We start from the raw sequence: 23,073 nt of genomic DNA on the forward strand, positions 1-23,073 counted from the left end.
TTATTTTAAGAGACCTTAACTTTACCATCTGGGAATGGGGGCAGCTTTTAAATCTGCCTCCAAAGCTTCCAGAATATTGTGTTGAATGTAAGATTTGTAAGTGGTAATTCTGAATGCATAGTTCAAAATGCAGACTTAGCACCTCGGGCTCATGGTTTGCTGAAATGCTGATCTTACCAATCCTGCTCTGATTTGCTTGTTGGTGCCTGCAGTAAGCAGCCTAAGGAATGAATTTAACCCTTAAAGGCACACTGACCAGTGTGACCTTGCCAGACTGCTTTCCCCTCTTAAAGGGATGATTAATTAAAGGCTTGAAATTGAATATTTGAGGTATTCAAAGAGGACTAATTTTCCTTGGAAGAATTTTTTTCCAGGCGGGTGAGATCACATCTGACATTTTCAGCTTTTATTTGGACCTGTGGCTGAATGTTGTTAAAACACTCTGAAATTAGGTACCTTCTCCCACCAGTTTTCTGGAAAATTTGTAGGTATTGAATGTGAAATCTCTTTTTGTCTTACGGTATTTACAGATTTATTGAGATGCAGTAATGTGCAGGTTGAGTAGCTCAAGCTTGATTCTTCAAATTTGATTTTCAATAATATATCTACAGGGAGCAAATTTCCAGGGATTTCCAGGGAGCAAATACTTCACAGTGAGCAGCTCTCTTCCTTCTACAATGTGAACAGTTTTGAGTGTGTAAGGCTGTAAGACTTGTCCTTGAGTCCTATATTGTATTGCATAAGCAGATTGCTCTCCATTCACACTTAGAAGTTGTTTTGGTGCAGAATCTTTGACTTTATCACAGGCAGAGAAGTCTGAAGGCTCTGGGGAAGAGAGGTGTTGAGGGCTGGGCTGGGGATTCCTGCTGAGGATTAAGAGGATTCCTGCAGACTCCCAGCCATGGATTGGGCTCCATCCTCTCAGCCAGGTCAGCTTTGTGCTCTCCCTCCTCATTTCATTGCTCTGTAGGACTGAGCAACACAGGTGACACAGCAGTACTGGACCTGAAAACCAGAACTGTAAATATGCAATTTCTGAGTGAGCTTGACATTTCCAGCTTTTTTTGTCCACGAGGTCCCTCCAGACAGAGCCTGAGTGGCACCCTCCTGTTGTGCACCCATCTTCTGGTGGAGATGCTCTGGCATCTCTGCTCAGAACACAGAGCCTGGGTGATGGGTGGGCATGGGCAGCATTTCTTCTGCAGTTTGCTCAAAACTGACCTCCCAGATCTCTTCTGAGTAACATCAAGGAAGAATCCCCCTAACTCAGAGCCTGGCTCTGCCTCTCTTGTTTTGGGGAATGTTGGGTGATTGAAGTGTGTGCTGGGAGGAGCCTGAAGAGCTGTAGTGGCAGCTGCACTTAAATAATAATAATAATAATAATCATCATCATCATCATCATCATCATCATCATCATCATCATCATCATCATCATCATCCTTGATTTCCTGTTTTCCCTTCAGAAATATTTGGTAGCTTGACCTCAGGGATTTTCTTAGAGCTCAGATTAAAATATAGGGAAGGTTGGAGGGATTTCAGAAAGGTAAAGCAGTTTTGCTGGTATTTTTAATGAAAAGACTGTAGCTGCAGTATGAAAGCAGGAGACGTGTGTTGCATGAACACTGGTCAGTCAAAATGTCAACAAAAAAATGTTGCTGCCCCTTGAGGCTTGATAATGCACAAGAGGGATGGAAAGTCTTCTCGTGACATTCATTTTTAATTAATTCTGTGCTCCAAGGTCATAGATACAAGCCACTTGTGGGTCTGGATAGCTTCACAAAGATAAAGCCTGGATTTACAGCATTATGCAGAATTCTTGGTAAAAACAAAGGTCACATTTTTCAACTTGAAGTGTTCCAAGTTAGCTTCTTCAATCCATCTTCAGCCCCTGCCATAACCAGAAGGGCCAAGCAGTGCCTCTTCGTGCTGGCTGGGCTGGAAGCAGCTCAGTGCATCTCCTGCAGCTCCTTCCACCTTCTGCTCTTTCATGGTTTTGTCTTAACTAAAGGTGGCTGCACTGCCAAAGGTTATAAATTATTGCTGTGACCATTCTTCGGTCTTAATTGTTCAGGTTTTAGTGTTGATTACTCCATTAGATGAAAGGTTTTTTTTATGTGAGGTTTGGGGTTTTTTTCCTTGCTTCAGGGTTGACTGATGTGAAAACAGCATCAGGAGGCTGATATATTTCCATGCAAATTTGGCATGGCTAGGTGCAAAGTTTTAAAAACAAGGTGATGATATAAATTGTTGTACTTTATAGTGACAATTCTTCACAAGAAAGACCTTAATATTTATTTATAGTATAGTCTTTTCCAGTGCAGTAGTTATAGTTTTGTATACAGTGGAATTTTCTTGTTTCTAGACTTTGACTTAAGACTGAAGAAAACTCTGCTTTTTGGCAACAAAATCTTTAGAAAAGACTTAGCTTCTGAGGGCATACTTGAATGTAAAGACTTAAGGAAAGCAGAGATTCTTTGGAAAGGAGCAGAGCTGCAGGGCCAGATGTTAACTCTGGTAGCACCTAGGATGTCTTTACTCAGTGGTACAAGCTGGGCAGCTGCTGCTTTGCTCCATCCTGGGGGGGATTTGAGCCTTAGAGCAGCATGAAATGCTTTTCACAAAAGTGTACTCAGTCACACTAAAAGGATATGAACTTTGTTTTTAACTTGGCTCTTGTGGGTGAAAACCAGAGATCCTCAGGTTCTGGTTATCAGAGGCATTGGGTGTCCATGTCTGGGGGCTTTGGAATTTCAGTGCCCAAATACCTCTGAGACAAAAGCTTTAAGCTGTGTGTATTGTTGGTGCTTTTGGTGAAAGGTGTGTCTCCCAGGGCAGTCTTGGTAAACATCATCTCAGAACTGGTAAATGTCAAAGGGGAGGAGCAGGTGGCCAAAGTGGATGATGGCAGAGCAGGTTGTTTTGTGTAGTGGAGCAGGAACTGCTTTTCCCAAGTGAAGCCTTGAGGCTTCTCACTCCAGGGATGGGCAAAATCCTCTCCATCAGGTGCTGGAAGCAGGTGGGAATCCTGGGGGCAGTATTTCTCATTTGTCTGCAAAAGGCAGGCTCTGGGAAGGAAGCAGCTAGTCCCAAGCATTAATTTAAACCCAGCAGTCTACCAAAAGTCTGCAGACTTGACCATGGGAAGTTTGATGAGGGTGGGGAGCAGTCTGCCCAGGGAGATGGGGACATTCTGGGGACATTCTGGGGACATTCAGGACCCACTCTGCTCTTGGCAGGGAGTTTGGACCATGTGAGCTCCAGAGGTCCCTTCCAACCCCTGACATTTGGTGATTCTGTGAAATATAAATCAACTGAAATTTCCTGCAGCATCTTTATGTTCTGTTCTTGTTTAATAAAGTAGGAGGCACGAGAAAGGAGACACTGTGACTGGTGACAGCCTGGGTTTCTGACACTCCTGGCAGTGTCATTAGCAAGTGGTTTTTAGAGGGGCAGTGAGTATCACGACCTAACCAATATAATTAAAACAGCCAAGGGCAGCATGAGATTTGGGAAATAACTTGCAATAAGAAAACTCCAATTAAGTCCCTGGAAAGCAGCTGGGGTGGTAGGAGGAATAACAGCTCCTGAGAGAGTATTGGGGAACATTTTCTACTCTCAAGTCTTCACTGAGGACTGGTGATGAATAGAAGCATTGGTTATGTCCAAGTTGTCTGAGGAATTTTTTTGTTTGCTTTTTGGGGGAGAAAAAAAAAAAGGAAAAAAAAAAAAAAAAAAAAGATGAAAACATAGATTTTGGCTGTGCTTGGGCATGAACCAGGGCTTTAAGGAAGAGCAGAGCAGTAAGATCATGTGGCTCCTTTGTTTTCATGTTTCCACATGGAAGTTTCTTACACTTGTGCAAGCAAAAGATGAGAGAACCCCAAGGGTGACCTTTAGGAGTTGACACCACACCTAACTGTGCACAGATGCTGAGATCATGCAGGGGAAACTGGGAAAAATCTTTTGAGAAAATGATGTCTTTTTGGAGCAGATTACTGATCTTCCAACTTGTGGGATGTAGCTATAAGGTTTGCAAAGCTGGAGCAGATGCTCTCCTAAAAATAGATGGATTTTTAGAATGCCTGAAATCTTGCTGCAAAAAAAGCCCTTTTAAATTGATGTTTGTCAGGCTTCTCAGCTGCACCAACACTCTTTGAGGCTGCTGTTACCTCCTGTGTCTGCTGAAGGAGGTGTTGTCCACTGTAAATAACTATTGTCCTGATTTCCTGGCTCATTTGCTTGGATTTCCTCAGTCACACTCGTGGGTGAGAAGGGGTGGATGTGGAGCCACAGCTGTGGTGTTTTCACGTTTGCAGGTGAGCTGAAAGCTCCTCTGGGGTCACTGCTGGGAGTGATGATGCTCTGCCAGTGTCAGCTCTGTTGCTTCCCAGCCTGGCAGGATTTGGGGAGGCAGCTGCCTGGTGAAGGGGCAGCTTTGGTTTTGTTGCTGTTTTTCACTTGAAGGGAGAGGAGCTTGGTCTGGGTTTGATTTTTACTTCAAGGCATGGCAGGCAGAGGTCTAAGTAGTAGGGTTGAATAGGTAAAAATTCAGCCTGAGATTGGAATGTCAGTGTTCATTATTTGTTAGCAACAAGAATCATAGAATCATTCTGGTTGGAAAAAACCTTTAAGATCATCAAGTCCAACCATTAATCCAACTGTACTGAGCCTGATGCTAAACCAGGGCCCTAAGCACCACATCTTAGAATCGTAGAATCCTAGGGGTTGGAAGGGACCTCAAAGATCATCTAGTCCAACCCCCCCTGCCAGAGCAGGGCCCCCTAGAGTACATCCCCTAGGAACGTGTCCAGGTGGGTTTTGAATGTCTCCAGTGAAGGAGACTCCACAACCCCCCTGGGCAGCCTGTTCCAGGGCTCCGTCACCCTTACAGGAAAAAAATTTTTTCTGATATTCAACTTGAACCTCCTATGCTCCAATTTACACCCATTACCCCTTGTCCTATCACTGGTCACCACTGAGAAAAGCCTAACTCCATCTCCCTGACACTCACCCCTTACATATTTGAAAACATTGATGAGGTCACCCCTCAGTCTCCTTTTCTCCAAACTAAAGAGCCCCAGCTCCCTCAGCCTTTCCTCATAAGGGAGATGTTCCACTCCCTTAATCATCTCAGTAGCTCTGTGCTGGACTCTTTCAAGCACTTCCCTGTCCTTCTTGAACTGAGGGGCCCAGAACTGGACACAATACTCCAGGTGTGGCCTCACCAATGCAGAATAGAGGGGGAGGAGAACCTCTCTTGACCTACTAACCACCCCCTTTCTAATGCACCCCAGGATGCCATTGGCCTTCTTGGCTACAAGGGCACATCTTCATGTCTTCTAAACAGCTCCAAGGGTGGTGATCCAACTGTGTCCCTGGCCAGGCTGTCCCAGTGTTTGATAACCCTTTGAGTGGTTTTTCCAGTGGTATTTCTTCTAATATCTAATCTAAGCTTCCTTTGGTGCCACTTAAGGCTGTTTCCTCTTGTCCTGTCACTTGCTATTAGAGAGAAAAGACCAACCCCCACCTCACTGCTTCCAGGTTGTTGTAGAGAGCAAGAGGGTCTCCCCTCAGAAATGCAGCAATTTCAGTCTTCCAAGTAGGAAACTTTCAAAAAGCTATGATGGGTGGGTTTATTTACCCCAGTCCCTCCAAATCCTTTCAACATTCCTGTCAATGAATAAGACTTCTTGTTGGGGCAGTAAATGGCACACCAGATATTTCAACCAGTGCATCCTCCCAGGGAGAGGGAAAATGGTGGGTGGGATCTGTCTCCTGGCTTTGGTTGCTGTGCTTGATTTAATGTTTAGTTTGGGATAGACAGGGCTCAAAGGACTCAACTGGAATTGGCCCCATCATGTTCAACATTGTCCAGAGGTAAAGGAAATAGGATTTCCAAAGACATCCATCTGAAAAATGAGAGCAAAGAGGTCAGTATGGATGAGTAATCAGATCTGAGCAAATAAACAAGTATGTAGAGTAGGAGGACGTGCCTCCTGCTTTTTTCCAAGCCAGTAGCTGTGATGGGAATGCAGCCAGTAAATTACCAGTTTGTGTGGAGTGCAACAGAGGGGCTGTTCAGCAGAGGAGCAGGCTTTGGATCAAGAAAGTACATTTCTGGGCTTCCCTCTCTGGTTTTCCCATCATTCCTCAAAGCCAGTTAAAAGGCTCCCCCTCATCTCTCCCACTCAGAACATCACCCAGCAAGCAGGGGAGGAGGGGCTGGGGCAGCTCTGCCAAGGCCAAGGGGACCAAGCTGCAAGTGGGAGCCAGAGCTGCAGAGCCATTCACAGTCCCCAGCTCTCTGCCCCAGGGAGCTGAGAACTCCCTTGGGCCTCCCTGTGAGTCATTTAGATTCTAATTGGGATTTAAAAATTTCTTGAAACCTGAGTGAGTGGCTTGATGCATTCTTGTTACCCTGGGGGATGTGCCCAGCAGCCCCACAGAGGACCTGTGCTCAGCTTTCTCTTGAAGAACTGTGTCCTTTTTGTTTGCAAGTGCAGATTTGCTCTTTGCCTCAGCTAATTAGGAACTGGTTTCATTCACAACAGCAATTCAGTTCGTGGCATGATACCAAAATGTTGCTTTAATTTTGTTTTGTTGAATCCTTTCCCTTAATGTTTCATTAAAATGGAGGCAATGAAGCTTGGTTTTGCCACTTAAATATTTCTGCATTTCCTCCCTGTTCTGTGTTCTTTTTTGTTCCCCTCAAAGATTTATTTCCCAGCTTCATTCCCTTCTCTGAAATGTCACTGTGAGGAGCTCAGCTTTTGTAAGGCCCACGTCCTTAGTTGGTTGGTTGGTTGGTTTTTTCCCCACATGAAGCTCATAGTCATTTCTCATTGTTCCCTTGTTGCTAATTCCCTACCAGGCTTTGTTCTTCCTGTGAAACTGGCCCCCAAGCAGGAGCAGAAATGGGTCATCAGCACAGGGAAGAGCTGGGGTGGGGTGGCATCACTGCTGGATTTTCCTGTGGCAGCTGCACAGGGACCTCTTCATATCAAGCAGCTGATAAATAAAGCACAGAATTCAGAAGGGAGCTGACAGAAGCACCACTGTGGCATCTATTCCTAAGGAAGATGAGTGTCTGGCAACTCAAAATGAGTGCAGAAGGAGGGTGGAGGGGCTCTTCTGACCTGGGCCATGTAGTCCCCATCCCATGCACCCCTTTCATTTGTTTTTTGCCTGAAATCTCTTGCTCTTCACCAGCTGCAGTGCCCTTTCTGGTGGGCATTGGGTACAGCCACAGCAATCTCTGCTCAGTCAAGCAGAGGGAGTGGTGTTGTTAGCTCTGAATTAATTTTCCCTGAGAATGTAAATCAAGCTCCTACTGTTATTTCAGTGAATTATTTTAGATGTAAATGTCAGAGACAAATTAAATGTATCAATGTATCAGTTAAAAAAAGCACACTTGAAGAAGTGGCTCTCTTTGCTATCCATGTAATGTGCTTTTGATAAACAGGGGCTGCTCTTGGCTTTCCAAGCTGTCTGGAGTCATCATGGATTCCTGCTGCAGCCTCACCCCTAAGAGCTGGAGACTATAAATCAAGTGCAGAATTTGGGGGAAACTGCCTCTAGCCCATTTGCCTTCAGTCCTGGGTCACTGCTCAGGCTTTTGACCCATGGCTGGAGCTCCTCACCAGCAGGGAGCTACTACTGGTTTGGTTTTTTCCAGCTGAGACATAAAAATGTGTGCCAGAGATCTCTGTTAAAGGGCTGTGCTAGGCTGGGGACTGCACTGCTCACAGGCTCTGAGGAAGCTGTTCTGGAAATTTATTCTGTGTTTCTCCAGTGAAAGGTTGGGATGAATTTTTTTTCTTTTTTTATTTTTTTTTTTTTTGTCATGGTGGGTTTTTTGGCCAACAGCAACTTGTGTTCACAAATTCCTGGCACTTGGAATGCAGGAAGCAGATCCATCCTTTGGGAAAGGAGGGGAGCTCAGACGAGCTGGACAGTGTCTCCTGTGCTAGGTAACCCTGGTTTTAATTCAACTCTGAACCATGCTTAATAGTCATTTTCAGACTTTGACCTTCAGTAGCTCATCTTATGCCAGTTTATTTTCATTTCTCCCCCTTCAGATGAACAACAGAAGGCTTCCTGAATTTTTTCCCTCCCTGCCATCCTGTTTGTTATGGAGATGGATGTCCCCATGGAGCCCAGCTGTTCAGGTCTCCAGTGTCAGAAAGGCTTCCTGGGGTCTCCCAGGAGCAAACATCCTCCCATCCAGGCAGCAGTCCATGAGCATTTCAGATGATGAACCCTGGGGTGCTGTGAGGTTTTTACTCTGCTCGTTGCCCTCTGCTGTGACACACAGAGCTGCCAGCAGCTCCCATGGCTTTCTGAGCAGCTGGAAAACTCTGTAGCTGTATGGAAGCTCCTCTCAGGGCTGCTTGGGATCAGCCTCTGGCATTTTCCCTTCAGGAAGTGGAGGAAGGAGCAGAGCTCAGCCAGGACCCTCCCCACTGCTGGCTGCCTCTGCCTGCATCCCAGAACCTGTCAGAAGATGAGAGGGTGAACCCGTGTGCCTTCATCTGAGCCATTTTATTCAAGCTTTATTTGATTTTAAAGAACTTTGGGTTTGTGATGTCCTTGGCTGTAGCCTGGCAGTGCTGTCTCCTGGCCCCTGCCAGCCTCTCCTTTCAGTGCCATTTGTTGTATGACCTTTGCTGCTTTATGTCCTCAAGATAGGGATGGAGTCAGGATCCTGACACTTCACTCAGATGCATGGGGAGGGTTTGTGCACCATTCTGTCATGAGCTGCAATTGCTGGGGTTGTCCTTTTGTGCTTTAATGACAGAAATCCTGGGGCTGGGCTTGGACTAACATAGAGTCATAGAATCCTAGAATCCTAGGGGTTGGAAGGGACCTCAAAGATCATCTAGTCCAACCCCCCCTGCCAGAGCAGGGCCCCCTAGAGTACATCCCCTAGGAACGTGTCCAGGCGGGTTTTGAATGTCTCCAGTGAAGGAGACTCCACAACCCCCCTGGGCAGCCTGTTCCAGGGCTCCGTCACCCTTACAGTAAAAAAATTTTTTCTGATATTCAACTTGAACCTCCTATGCTCCAATTTACACCCATTACCCCTTGTCCTATCACTGGTCACCACTGAGAAAAGCCTAACTCCATCTCCCTGACACTCACCCCTTACATATTTGAAAACATTGATGAGGTCACCCCTCAGTCTCCTTTTCTCCAAACTAAAGAGACCCAGCTCCCTCAGCCTTTCCTCATAAGGGAGATGCTCCACTCCCTTAATCATCTCAGTAGCTCTGCGCTGGACTCTTTCAAGCACTTCCCTGTCCTTCTTGAACTGAGGGGCCCAGAACTGGACACAATACTCCAGGTGTGGCCTCACCAATGCAGAATAGAGGGGGAGGAGAACCTCTCTTGACCTACTAACCACCCCCTTTCTAATGCACCCCAGGATGCCATTGGCCTTCTTGGCCACAAGGGCACATTGCTGGCTCATGGGCATCTTCTTGTCTACCAGGACCCCCAGGTCTCTTTCACCTCCACTGCTCTCCAGCAGCTCAGCCCCCAACCTATACTGGGACATCGTGTTGTTCTTCCCCAAATGCAAAACTCTACACTGATCCGACCTTCCAGCCCAGCACTAGGACTGGGACCTCTCTCAAAGGACAATTCCCAGCTAAACATTCACCAGGACCTCACTCCCAATCCCCAGGGAACTCACCACCAAACTTTCCTGGGAGCTGATTCTGTCTGCACCCAGCTGGGAAACTAAAGCAGAATGTTAGGAAACTTAACAACAGGATAAAGCAGAGTTTTAGTACTTGCCCAGAAAGTTAGAGTTGATCACAGCCCCTACCTGCATTCCTGTCTCTGGGATTTGTTGCCCTATTTAGTGAACTTTATCAGGACAGACATCTCAGCTATGGAGAAGACTGCTTGAGCTCCCTGGATGCTTGGTGTTCTTTTTGGACAGAAGGTTGTCCTTTGGTGTTGTCTGATTGCCAGGGCCAGGTCAGCCCTGTGCTCTGACCCTGCCAGCAGATTTCAGTGTTAAACAGATAACAACACCTTAGGAGCTGCCTGTCCAACTCGTAGGGTGCTGCTGAGGCAGCTGCCAGGCAATTTCAGCAACTCTTCTAACTTGGTTTTAAGGCTTTTTGCATGCTGCTTGCTTCTTTTCTGCTTGACCTGGTTCATATTCTGTGTTTTGGGTCGCTGCCTACTTCAAAAGCCATCATGCTTTTATTTCCTGGCTGGGTTTCTAGTGCATTGGGTCACCATTCCAGGCTACTGGAATAAATACTATTTATTTGTTTATTTGAAACCAGGTCTGCCATGTGAGCCACTTGAGAGACAGTTGTTAGTGTTCATTAGTTTTATTTTTCCCTGGAACATGAGTCAGTTTGGGAAAATGTATAATGGCTGTCTGGGGCCATTCTTCACAGAATAGAGAACTTGCATTGAACTATAAACTGATTTTTTTTTTTTTTGGGGGGGGGGGGGTTGGGTTTTTTTGGTGAAATATCTGTGGAGTTTTCCCATCAGGAAAACTGATTCAGAATGCAGCAGCAGGCTTGGAGGCTGCAGAAAATTGATGATAGTGGTAAGGCCAGAGGAGAAAACCAGGTCTCTGGTAAAAGCAAACAGAGCTCTCAAGGCACTTAGCAGAGGTGTGGAGTGTTAGAAGTAAAACAGATAAATATCTCCCTGGAGCTTTTGCTTTTTCATCTCAGCACAGATCAGAGAACAAGTAGGAAAATGTGGGGAAAGAACGAAAGCTTTAAAGATGTCAATGAACATTTTAAAGCTGAAAATTACTTTTAGCAGTGAAACTAGCAGAAGAAGGTTGGGCAAAAGCACTGAAGCCTTGCATAAAGTAATGGGAAAGAATGAGATCAGAGGGTGCAATTGAATGGAGTGACTGCTGACACCTTTCATGAAAATTATTTACTTTTATTCTTGAAAAAAATCTAGTTAGTTTTTGTTGCTATAATACTCTGGAAGCTGTTCATTACTGCCAGACAAATATTTTTCAGACAGTCTGAGCAAAAAGTGACACTTAAATGCACTTTAAAAAACAAACCCCCAAATTAAGTGCAAACCGTGGTAGTTCTGTATAAAATTGTATCAGTGGCATTCCAGCTGGGTCGGAGTTTTATATTAATGGGGGAGGTTTTAGCCCTAAAACTGCATTAAATGCAGTCTGTACTACTGGCTTGCATTTGGTAGAAAGCTTCTGTATCATGATGTGTCAGAGGACATGCCAGGTATGAGAATGCCTGACTTGTTTTGAGAAGTGTCACCTGAAGCTGGATGCTTGGGTAGTTCCACAGTTCCACAAAAAATTCTGCTTTAATCTTCAGTTCATTTGCACCTCCACATCCTGAGCTGCCATCAGTACTGAGGGGGGTGCCAGGCTCAGACAACACCAGTGTGTTTGCTGGGTTCAATATTTCAATATTTATTGAATTCAAAGCACAAGCAATGAAGTATTTATTTCAAAAATAGCTCATCCAACCCTGGTCCCAGGATTGTGGGATGGAGGCTTTAGCCACACATCACTTGGCATGGGAGCACTGGGGAGGAGAAGCTTGGCAGGTCTTGCTGTCACCCCTGGTGGCATTTGATTTGGTTTTATTATTATTATTATTATATTGATTATATTGATTTGGTATTATTATTATTATTATTATTATTATTATTATTATTATTATTATTATTATTATTATTATTATTATTATTATTATTAGGCTTTGCTTTCAGGTAACACTGAACTCATGAACCCTCAGGCACTTCTTGGCCCATTGACACCATTCATGAAGTTGGCACTTGCTGAGTGCAGGGAAATGAGGACTGGAGGACAGATTTCTGTGTCCCCAGACTCTGAGTGGTGCTTTTCCCATCCAAGCTGTCTAAAGTCAAGCTGAAAAGTCTTTTTCATCTGTTACCCAGATGTTTTCCTCTCATTCAGCTCTACTCCTGCAGTCATCTCACCTCTGCTAAACTAAAAGTGCTGCTTCTACCAACTCTTGTTCCCTGCATCACGTTTGGGCTGGTTACACACTCCATGCAGAGAAATCTTTGTCATGGAAAGGGTTGTGGTTCCAGATGACCATGTCAGCAAATGTTTTCCTTAATTGCTGACATTTTTCAGGGATTTTGGGAACAGAAAGTTTATGCTCAGTAGTCTGTACAGGCACGGGAAGGCTGATTTGTCTGCTTGCCACTGGAGGGTATTTGCTGATACCTTGAGAACATCTTAGGAAAATGTTCCTGCTTATGAAATAGATGAAGTGCTGCTCTCTTCTGTGCAAGGAATATAAATGCCATATTTTTGTTTCTCTCAGGCTTATGTTTTTCTCCTGAGACTTCAGTGCTTGTTCTAAGCACTAAGTCTCCATTATCTGTTGCTATTTTGAGCAGAAAGCCTCTTTTGTGGTAGGAATGGATGCTTCTGCATCAAACACCCTTGCAGGCAAAAAAAGGGGTTCTCAAGTTAAATGTGGGGCAAAGAGGAAGATGAATGTTTTTCCCAAAGGCTAAGAGTTGCCTTGGTCTGACAGGATTGGTATATCCTATCATCATCAAATCATAACTTATGTGGATTGGCAGACAGGAGCTTGGTAGCTGCTCAAGGTTCCTGTCAGCACTGCGATGCCATAATGAAGTCATGATTGTGTCATCTCTGCCCTGCACCATTTTTTCAGAGCCTGTTTCCTAATTTTCACTTGACCCTTTCTTTGAATTTGGTATTTTTTTGAAATCACGCTTTCCAGTCTCCAGAAAGACACAAAAACTCGGGGTAAAAAACCCACGAATGGAGAAAAATACTCTGGGAAATGGACGTGCACCAGACTGCAGCTGTGCTCTGAAATAACCTGTGAATTTTCCTTTCCTTTTTTCCATGTCTTCTGTGTTACAGTGCTCCTCACCCCAGCAGAGCTCAAATAACTTACGTGTGGCTGCTGCAGATCTTGTGGGTTATATCCATTTGTTCTTTTTGTTGTTGCAGTGATTCCTGATGGGGCACTGGACAAATCAGCTCTCACAGATGATGTGGGAAGTGAGGAGGACTTGTATGAGGACTTCAGGAGCTCCAACCACCGCTATGGGCACCCTGGGGGAGGAGGAGAACAGCTTGCCATCAATGAGGTACTCAGCTCCTGGCTCTCTGCTTCTGGTCACCTGGAAGAGAGGTCAACAACCAAACCCATAATGGCAAAGTGGACAGGGCTTCAAATGTCATTTTCTATGGGTAGTGCTTACAGCAGGTAATGAAAGGGTCTGGACTTTCCATCAGGATGCTGTCCCTACCAGTAAAGGACTGTGATGTGAAGGTAATGCAGAGGAGGGTCCTTAGCAAGTAACTCTCAGATGGTTTTGGACAGGAAGTTTAAAACCATTAAAGGGCTGGTGTGAGACTTGAAATGTGTTGTACTGAAGGCAGAAAGAAAATGTTGGAAAAATCCAACTGGTCTACGTGCTCTCTTACTGGTAGGTAAGAAGGCTGCAGAGAAGGCTGCTTCTTCCTTTTCCCTGGTAAATTCACTCCAGGGATGTGAAAAACATGCCTTTTTATTCAGTGCTCCCAGCTATTTTCTATTCTAGTGCTGACACTAATTAACTTGAGATCCACAATTTAAGAAATGTACTACTTGGCTGAACTGGTGCCATGAGAAGCACACGGAGGAGCCTGAAGCTGGTTTTTTCCCCCAGAGCAATGCAGTGGCTTTGCCTGGTGCATTAGAGCTGCAGCCTGTTGCACACAATGCTTCCTTTTGGTAGGATGGACTAATAAGATTTTTCCTTGGAAGAACGGAGCATATTCCCCATATCAGTGACCTCCTGCACTCTTGGGCCTTCTTTCTTTTTCCTGTGTTGTGTTCCCTTTACATGACCTTCACAAGAAGGCATGGGTAGGCAAGGATAAAAGATGCTTTACATTTCCTTGTGGTAAAGCTTCACTGAAGCTGTTGGCTGAGGCTCTGTGTGTTTGTTGTGTGCCCCAGTGTGCTGCTGAGACCTGGAAAAGCTCCAGGAAGCAGCAGTGAGGATAACACCTTTTCTTCCAAAACAAAGGCAAATGCTCTTCTAGGAGTTTTCCTGCTCAGAATCCCTGACTGCAGCCCTGGTTGCCTGGGGTCAGGAAGAAACTTGAGTTATTTTCTTCCCCTGTTGCTTACATCCAGGGGTTATCAAACTATGGCCAGAGCTTTTTGATTTAACCTCAGTTGGTTTGGGCTGTTGTTACTGTGAAACACAAGAAAATCTAGAGCTGGATTTCCCCACGTCTACCTGGTGTGTTTGTGAGATTCCAAAGCACCAGAGGAATCAGGAGGAGGATTCTGCTTCCCTCCCATGGAGGTGTTTGCTCATCTTAGTGTCTCAGTAAACTGCACAGCCTCTGCATTTTTGTTTTCCTTTTTTAAAGGAAAAGGCAAAACATTTTACTTTTTGAAAGGGAATACTTGCAAACCTTTAAAATCAGGGAAAAAAAAGTTGTCAGTGTGTCCATATAACCATCATGCATGTTGTGGGATTCTCTTTTATCATTTGTTCTTATTGAGAACAATTGTTATTCTTTATTTTCTTAAAAGTTCATTTTATGAGACTAAAATTCTGTCATGTAACTTCCAATCAGGAAAGCAAATGGCTGTGTCCAAAGCAGGGGTGATTTGTGTGGTCTTTGAAGCATCTGTGGGGTTTGGTTGATGACTGGAAGAGAAAGGTTATTTTTTGGCTTGTACCCTGGACTCTTGCCCATTCAAGGGCCACCAAAACTCTAGGAACAGGCAGTACATTATTTACTTTGTCAACTGGTTCCTAAGAGTAATTAATCCATCACTTAGCTTCACTGAGCCTTAGCAAAGTGCTTTCCTACACAACCAGTTCCTGGAACAAAAGCACACAGTTAAATACAGAACCTCTGAGGTGAAACACTAAATCTGTGAGATAGGGATTGAAAGGAACAGAAATCTTCAGTGTTGGAGTGGAAATATCTGACAGGCTGATCTTCACCTCCCCTGCTGGACCAAAAGTTGTGTGTTTTCCATAGCAGTGCTGGGAGGGATGTGGTGTGAAGATTGGTATCAGTGTCCAACCATTTAGTTACATTTTGTGAGCAGTCCTGTCTTTGTTTTACTGTGCTCCAAACTGAGTTTCATTGGTTGTGGATAAGGAAACTATGGTAACAGCATTATTCTTAGCTTTCCTGAAAGAGGCAGCTTTAAAAGAAACAGGGAAGGTTGAAACACATTTAAAGGCATTTGGCAGCCTAACAGTTGTAAAACAAAACACCCAACCACTGAGTTTCAGCTCATTTTGGATCAAGAGAAAGTGGTTCTGAAATAGAAAAGAAACCTTTCAGAGAAGCAGAGTAATTTACTGGCAAGTTGACCAGAGGGATAAAAGGGAAGGTTGTATAGAGCCCACCTAAGAAGATCAGCATGAGAGTGTGTAAGAGCCAAGAAAAATCAGTCAAAAAGTAATAATAAGGATTTGGGATGAGAAAAGAGACAAGAGAAGTAATTTTCTTGGGGCATCTGTTTGACATTCTTTCAAATGCATTCTTGATGCTTGTGAAAAGAAATTTCTGTGTTTAGATTGTACTTGGTGGAATTTACTTTGTGTTTGTTCCAGATAAAGGCTTTATCCTCCTACATTTTGTTTCCACAGTATAATCAGGTAAAATGCAGGAAAGGAAATACACATCCTGCAGATGCATTTTGGTTATGTCCTTCCAGGGCAGAAATACTGTGTACAGGGCACAACTTCAAGCTTCATGAGTATTTTATAGAGGCTGAAGCTGAGAATGTAAGGAATTAAAGACATCAAAAGCCCAGCTCTTGAGCAGTCATGGTGGTAATGAGGAAAGCTGGAGTGCTTATCAAGTAGTTGGCCTGGACAAGCAGACTTAGGTCTGTTTGCTTGGGAATCTCTAATGTGTACAGAGGACTTGTTCTGCCCTGCTGTGCAGAGGATCCAGATGTAGCTCTGGGTTGGAAGAAATCCTCTTGCAGTGCAGCACGTGGAGTCTTTAGTCCCACACAGCCCTGGATGAGCATCCCCGTCTTGGGAAAGCAAAGCACTAAAATGTTCAGAATCCAACAGCAAGATTTCCCTGCTTTTTTCTTCTCTCTTGTGCCTCTGCACTGGGTTAAGTGTGGAATTTGGTATGTGAAGCCTCAGTCCCAAGGACATGTGGGACTCCATGGCTTCAATGGGCCAGAATTTTGTCTGAAACATGAACCACTCCTGACTTGTTTTAAAGTGAGGTTATTGTAGTGTGTTACAGATGTTTGTGCTAACCAGTGCTTGTTAACAAGGTGCAATTAAGCTAGTTGGTTCCAACATATATACATATATTACATATATTACATATATTACATTATTACATATATTACATATAAACATATATTCTTCTGATTTAACAAAGAAATTCACCCAGAAAAACGTTGAGGGAGGGGCAGATGCTGTGTCAGTCCTCTGTCTTACTGACCAATATACAGCTGGGGCTTTTGGGTCTCTGAAGCATTATTCTTGTGCTAAACTCTTCCATACCTCACTGGGAAGGTGTTGTAGGCTTGCCCAGTGCTTCTCCACACACAGACAAGCTTAAACAAGGCAGACATGTAAATGTTTCTATATATATATTAAAAAAAACCAACCCTGAAACACAACAAAAACAAGCAAACAAAAATCAAACCCCCAAGCTCATAAAATGTTGATGCAGATGAAATCTGAACAAAATATTTTAATTTTGCTAAATATGAATAATATCCATCACAGCAATTTCACAGGATCTGTCTGCATTCCAATTAATGCAAACCCCTCGTGTGCTGTAATGCAGACACATTTTGAAAGGCAGGAAAAAATCTGTAACATCGTTTGAAGAATATAAAGAGGTGGAATAAGCCATGGTCACAACAGATTGCCAGACTGAAAACAGAATTATTATTATTTGTAATAATGCTACAGTATAGAAAATCCCCATGTAATCTTGTGCCACAACAGCCCAGGATAACCCAGGAGCACGTGGAGATGAGTGAGTTCACCACTCACATGCAGGGAGGGCACTTTCCTCTCACATCTGCCCTCTGCCTGATGCAGAGAAGGATTTGGCTTTGCCATGGATCCCACCAGCTGTCCCTGGGAGCCCTCTGCTTGGCATCCTTGCCTTGGTGCCTCATTCTCCACTCCTCTTCTGTGGGAGGAAGAGCATCAGGAGCACTGCAACATTTGCACCCCTTTAGAAGCTGAGCAGGAATTAAATTGCAGTTATCCCTCCTTGAAATGGTAGCCTGATGATGCTGTGCAAAGCCAAGTCTGTTGTGCAGAATCTCACTGGTACCATTCACTCTGCCAGTGTCTTTATTTTACAAATCTTTTTTGGAATGTCCATGCCCCAGTTGTTCAGTTCCAGCAGGGCCTGTGGTGGGTAACAGCACCATAACACAGAGGGTATGGGAGTACAAAGGTTTGCTCAGAGAAGGAGATAAAGGAGGAATGTGACAGAGCAGGACTGCTGGGTAAGGGTTAGTGTAGAGGTTATTCCAGGTTTAAGTGTTTGCAGTTGAATGTCTCTGGTTTTCTACCACACTTGTGATAGAAAGTACAAGACAGAAAATCACCTTTATCCTGGCCCAAACCAGGACACTCAGGTTCCTCTCAGCTTGCTTTTAATATCAAAACATTGTTTGGATTTGTTCTCTCTCCAAACCCTGATTTAGTGCAGCTCCTCTCTGCTAAGTTTTCTTTTTTTCCTAATCCCCATCAGACATTTGAACCCTGTGGTGGAAAAATAAAATCCCTCCTGACTCTTCTGGCCCTTCAAAGAGCACTGTTAATCCCTCAAAGATCTTCCCTGTCAGCTTCAGCCTTGTCCTACACTCAGCAAACTGGGGGCAGAGTTAGCAGCAAGTTCAGCCCCACTTGAATGCAGCAGAGGCTCTGGTGCATTCCCTGCAGCTTCACTTTTCATCACTGTTTTCATCAAAGCAGCACAACTGGGGGGGTTGAAGGGAGGAAAAATCAGTGGGAGCAGCCAAGCTGCTAAAAGGCCAACTCTGGTTTTCTGGAGGCTCATGGAAAGAGTCCTCCTCCTTCTGGGGCACTTGGGGTCAGTGTTTCTGGGGCCCTGGCATGCCCTGGAGGAGTCATGAGCCTGCCTGCTCCTTGGAGCAAAAGTCACTTGCATTAACCCCACAACTCCCACACTGGAACAGACCCACTCTGCACAGGCAGGAGAACCAAGTGGCTTTGTCCCCAGCAGCGTGGGGCTGCCTGGCACAGTTCCTGGGACACCCACCCACCCACCCACCCGTGGCAGGCAGCTCTGCTGGGGTTGTGGAGTGTGTCCTCAGGAGGGGAGCAGAGCTGTGCTGCCCTGCAGGAATATCAGCTTCAGCTGCTGCTTTCCTGAAGTTCTGGGTGCTGGGGCAGGTGCAGTCGTAGGCAGCAGTAACCTGGGAATGGATGGATGGAGGTTGGTTTTTTCAGTTCTGCTCCTAGGGTTTTTTTATATATGGTCTTTAGAGAGGCTTCTGCTCCTGGCACTTCCACAGGCTTGCCACTGGGAAGTTTTCATTGAATCATAGAATTAGCTGGGTTGGAAGGGACCTCAGAGATCATCAAGTACAACCCTTATGTCGACATGGTTTTGTGAAAAGAGAGCAAGCTGCTTGAGCTATCCAAACCAGACTGAGTATCCTTTTTCTTTTCATGTTCCTCTGTCCATAATGTCCATAATTTACCTTGCAGAGGGACACCTCATTCATTTGCTGGTGGGGCTATCAGTTTCCCATCCTTGCCTTGCTGATCCTCTTGACAGCCACTGATTAAGTGTGCTCCTGCACTGTATATCAGCTCACTAATTACTTGGTTGATGGGGCAGGCTTTTGGAGAACAGCCCAGCAAAACTCATTCTTCAGGGTGTGTTGTTCTGCTGCCTTTTTTTCCAGCCTCCTGGCTAAAATACAGGTGTGAGGAAAAGGTGGCCTGGGAAAGCTGCTTGACCACGCAGAATTTCTGCCCTGCTTTTCTGTTGTGTAGAACATCAAAATGTTTCTTATACACAGCTTAGGGATGTTGTTTACTCTCTCATAGCTTTTCTCCCTTTCATACTCCACTTGTTGTTCCTCCCAGCCCTTCTGTGGCTCCTTAAATTGCATCAGAAGGCAAAGAAGGAGGTTTCTCAAATTAACATCAGTGCACACAAGCTTGGAAGAACCTTCCAGACCTGTTACTTGTAAGCAGTTTTCCTGTTTTCCACATCTGCATGATTGGTATGTATTTAGTACAAGGTGAGGAGTCTGAGCAGCCAGAAAAGAGCCATAACACTGCTCTGCAACCTAACACATTTTTTTAAAGACTACAGCTACAGAAACCTTGTATTCATGCTTTATAATGTGTGCAACAGAATATGCCAAACAGCCCCAAACTCTATCTGGCTTTCTTGAAAACTCCTGTAGTGTCAGAAAGAAAGGAATCTTGTGGTCTGGAATCTACCAAAAGTCCTGTTTCCTCCCCTCTCCAGCCACCTCTTAAAAAAAAAAGCTCTTATAGGGGTTATCTTTTAGCAGTTTTTCAGCTATGTGTGCATCTTCCACCATGTCGTGGAAGTCACCACATCCATCTGATCACTCACCTTGTCCTGGTGTTCCTCACCTCTCCACACACTTGATCTGGTTCCACTGGCTTCGCTGCAGTGTCCTCTGACCTCCCCTCCTTCAGGCCCCACAGCTCTACCCAAGCCTCTTCCCTCTCTCCTTTCCCTGAATTCTCTCAGGGTATTGATGTGCCTCTGTGCTTCTCCCTGATTTCTCTGTTCCAGCAGGAGTGAAGACCTTTCCTTGTCTTTCTGTGCTATCAATGACGGGCAGATTTTCAGCTCAAAAACAGAATAAACAGGGGAAAAAAGCCAAAAAAAAAAAAAAAAAAAAAAAAAAAAAGTGTTAAAAAACTTCTGACTCCTGAACACCTCTCAGTGACAAAGGATGTCATTGCTGCCCTGTCCCTGTTTCTTACCCCTGGAACAAGAGTGTCATCTCCTGTTCTGATCCCTTCCTGGCCTTTGCATTCAAGCTGCATTAATCTTGCCAGGGCTCTTAAGATTCAGCATTTCTGTTCCTATCTTCCTGGACATCCCAGCCAGCCTGCTTTTATTTCAGAGCATCATTAATGCAGCCTCCTTTGTTCTGCCCGTCTCCAATCTTGTACTAAGAAGGTCTCTTTTTCCTATTGCAAGGACTGTGCCAGTCTGGTTTTGCTTCTCACCATCTCTCTGATAATGTGCTTTTGGTTTCTGTCCCAGGCTGTTCCTGTCTGCACCCCTTGCCTGTCACCTGTCATTCAGTACTGAGGGGGAATTTTCCACCTTTAGGCAAACCCAGCACCAGCCCAGCCCACCCTGGCAATCTCTCCTGCTCTCTGTGTGATGCCAGAAGCTCCCTTGCTCTCAGCAGCCCTTGGGGTTTGTGGCTCAGAGCAGCAGCACAGTCCCTCAGACACCACAGCTCAATTCCCAGATGCTTCAAACATCCTTATAGGTCCTGCTGCTTTTCTTGGAACTGAAACTTGCTTTAGGAGAGCTTGAAAGACCTTCTATCTGTAGTATAGTCTGAAAGCAAAAAAAAAAAACAAACAAAAAAAAAAACCTGGTTGCTAAGTAGATTCCGTCGTTATCTTTTATTTTTAAATTGCTGTGAGCCATGTTAAATGGCTGCTTTTCTTGCAGGGTACAATGTGGCCTGTGCACTGCACCAAGAAACCATCAAGTTAATTTTCTTTCCATTGATAATTATCTCCTGCAGCTTAGTGCTCAAGCAAGAGAACAACTTGTAATGTTTTGGAAGTGTTACACGAGTAAAGTGCCCAGGAAAGCACTGGCTGTGAAAGGTGTGTGGGCTTTACCCAGGCAGTACCAGCTGGAGAAACACCCAGTGGGAGTCACACAGTGTTAAACCCCTTCAGATGCAGAGCAGGATGTGGGCCTCTGGCAGACTGATACCCATTTTAGAAATGTCTGATCCTGTGCAGGGTAAGAAGCTGGGTGTTTGCTGAGGTTCTCTGGCCATAGCTCAGGAGTGAGTGGCTTCTTTTCATAGAATCATAGAATTGGCTGGGTTGGAAGGGACCTCAGAGCTCACCAAGTCCAACCCTTGCTCCACTCCCCCCGTGGTTCCCAGCCCATGGCACTGAGTGCCACATCCAGGCTCTTTTGAAATATCTCCAGGGATGGAGAATCCACCCCTTCCCTGGGCAGCCCATTCCAATGCCTGAGCACCCTCTCCAGAAAGAAATTCTTTCTCATGTCCAACCTAAACCTCCCCTGGCACAACTTGAGACCTCTTGTGCCCTCTTGTCTTGCTGAGAGTTGCCTGGGAAAAGAGCCCAACCCCCCCCTGGCTCCAACCTCCTTTCAGGGAGTTGGAGAGAGTGATGAGGTCTCCCCTGAGCCTCCTCTTCTCCAGCCTCAACACCCCCAGCTCGGGTTAATTCTATGCATAACAGGGTTCATAGTTGCTTGGTTTGGATGCTGGGAAAAGTGTGATTGTGCAGATATGGGAGTTAAAGAAACTTGCATTTCATTAATTGATTTTTCAGGTAGCAGTGCTCACAGTTTCATATTCTGTTCTTTTTCTCAGTTGCTGAACTGAAAATCTGAGCAGAACTTTGTCCATTGAATGTCCACTCAGATTTTGGGTTCTTCTTTTGAAAAGCACATTTGAAATGGTTTGATCTCCCCAGTGCCAAAAGTTGGAAGTCTTCTCATCACCCAATTAAAAAAAAAAAAAAAAAAAAAGTAAACCAGCTTTTTGTTATGAAAAAAGCAATAATAATATGGTGATTTTTAAGTCAAAGAAAGGCTAAATGGGGGGGAGGGGGGGAAAATCAGTCATATGAATCCAGGTGGAATTTGTTCCTTTGGCTGTGGCTCTGTTGCAGGTTTCTGTGTGTGCTGAACGTGTAGCTGTGGATGCAAAGCATCCCAGCAGTGCCAGCTGGAGGGACAAGGGAGCTCATGTCTGTGCCTTCAGTGGTGTGAAAAGACAGAGTAATGCTGCCTCAGAAGGCACCTGGCTCAGGAGCATCTCAGCAAAACTCAGGAAGGAGTCAGCAGTTACATCCTCAGGGCTGAGTTTGCATGGCACAAGCTGCCTGGCTCTGGCAAAGCAGTGTGGGGCTGGGGGGCACAGTGCTGGCACTTCATCTCCTGCTTTATTCCTTGTTCAGAGTTTGACACATTTGTCACCTCCTTGGAGAGGGGGTGTTGGTAAGTGACCCAGTAAAGAGTACTCTGAGGGATTTGTAGAGCACAGGTTATTTGTACCTGCAGTACTGAGGCTTTCTGGGATCAGAGCAGTTGTGTTGGGTGCTTGGACTTGTAGTGAGCACATCCCTGGGTCTGCTGAGTACCAGGCATCTTGGAAATGTGTCTGGCTTCTTCCTGGGATCCTTGCTTTCCAAGTCTGCTCCCTTGTGAGAGAGCAGAGCAGAGAGATGCTGATGGGGGGCTGGTCCCTTCTGTCCTGCTGCCCCCATTAATGGGGGGCTGGTCCCCTCTGTCCTGCTGCCCCCATTAATGGGGGGCTGGTCCCCTCTGTCCTGCTGCCCTCATTAATGGGGGGCTGGTCCCCTCGGTCCTGCTGCCCACATTAATGGGGGGCTGGTCCCTTTTCTCCTGCTGCCCCCATTAATGGGGGGCTGGTCCCCTCGGTCCTGCTGCCCTCATTAATGGGGGGCTGGTCCCCTCTGTCCTGCTGCCCTCATTAATGGGGGGCTGGTCCCTTCTGTCCTGCTGCCCCCACTGATGGGGGCTGATCCCCTCTGTCCTGCTGCCCCCACTGATGGGGGGCTGGTCCCTTCTGTCCTGCTGCCCCCACTGATGGGGGGCTGGTCCCCTCTGTCCTGCTGCCCCCACTGATGGGGGGCTGGTCCCTTCTGTCCTGCTGCCCCCACTGATGGGGGGCTGGTCCCCTCTGTCCTGCTGCCCTCATTAATGGGGGGCTGGTCCCTTCTGTCCTGCTGCCCCCACTGATGGGGGGCTGGTCCCCTCTGTGCTGCTTCCCCCACTGATGGGGGGCTGGTCCCCTCTGTCCT

General features: G+C 45.6%; 2 protein-coding genes across 4 annotated transcripts in view; both read left to right on the top strand.

Moving 5' to 3' along the window:
- The window catches only part of RNF168 (ring finger protein 168), a 439,984-nt gene that overhangs the window by 232,413 nt on the left and 184,498 nt on the right, over positions 1-23,073 (top strand). The gene's annotated exons all lie outside the window — the stretch shown is intronic.
- The window catches only part of ARHGEF4 (Rho guanine nucleotide exchange factor 4), a 212,877-nt gene that overhangs the window by 155,759 nt on the left and 34,045 nt on the right, over positions 1-23,073 (top strand). For 2 of the 3 annotated variants that reach the window (XM_071751558.1, XM_071751559.1), the window contains one exon: positions 12,986-13,125. In XM_071751558.1, the coding sequence (XP_071607659.1) occupies positions 12,986-13,125 (140 nt within the window). The remainder of the gene's footprint in view (positions 1-12,985; positions 13,126-23,073) is intronic. The other variant, XM_071751560.1, reaches the window with a different exon arrangement.

This window comes from Heliangelus exortis, chromosome 9 (genome assembly GCF_036169615.1).
Source record: "Heliangelus exortis chromosome 9, bHelExo1.hap1, whole genome shotgun sequence".
Lineage (NCBI taxonomy): Eukaryota > Metazoa > Chordata > Aves > Apodiformes > Trochilidae > Heliangelus > Heliangelus exortis.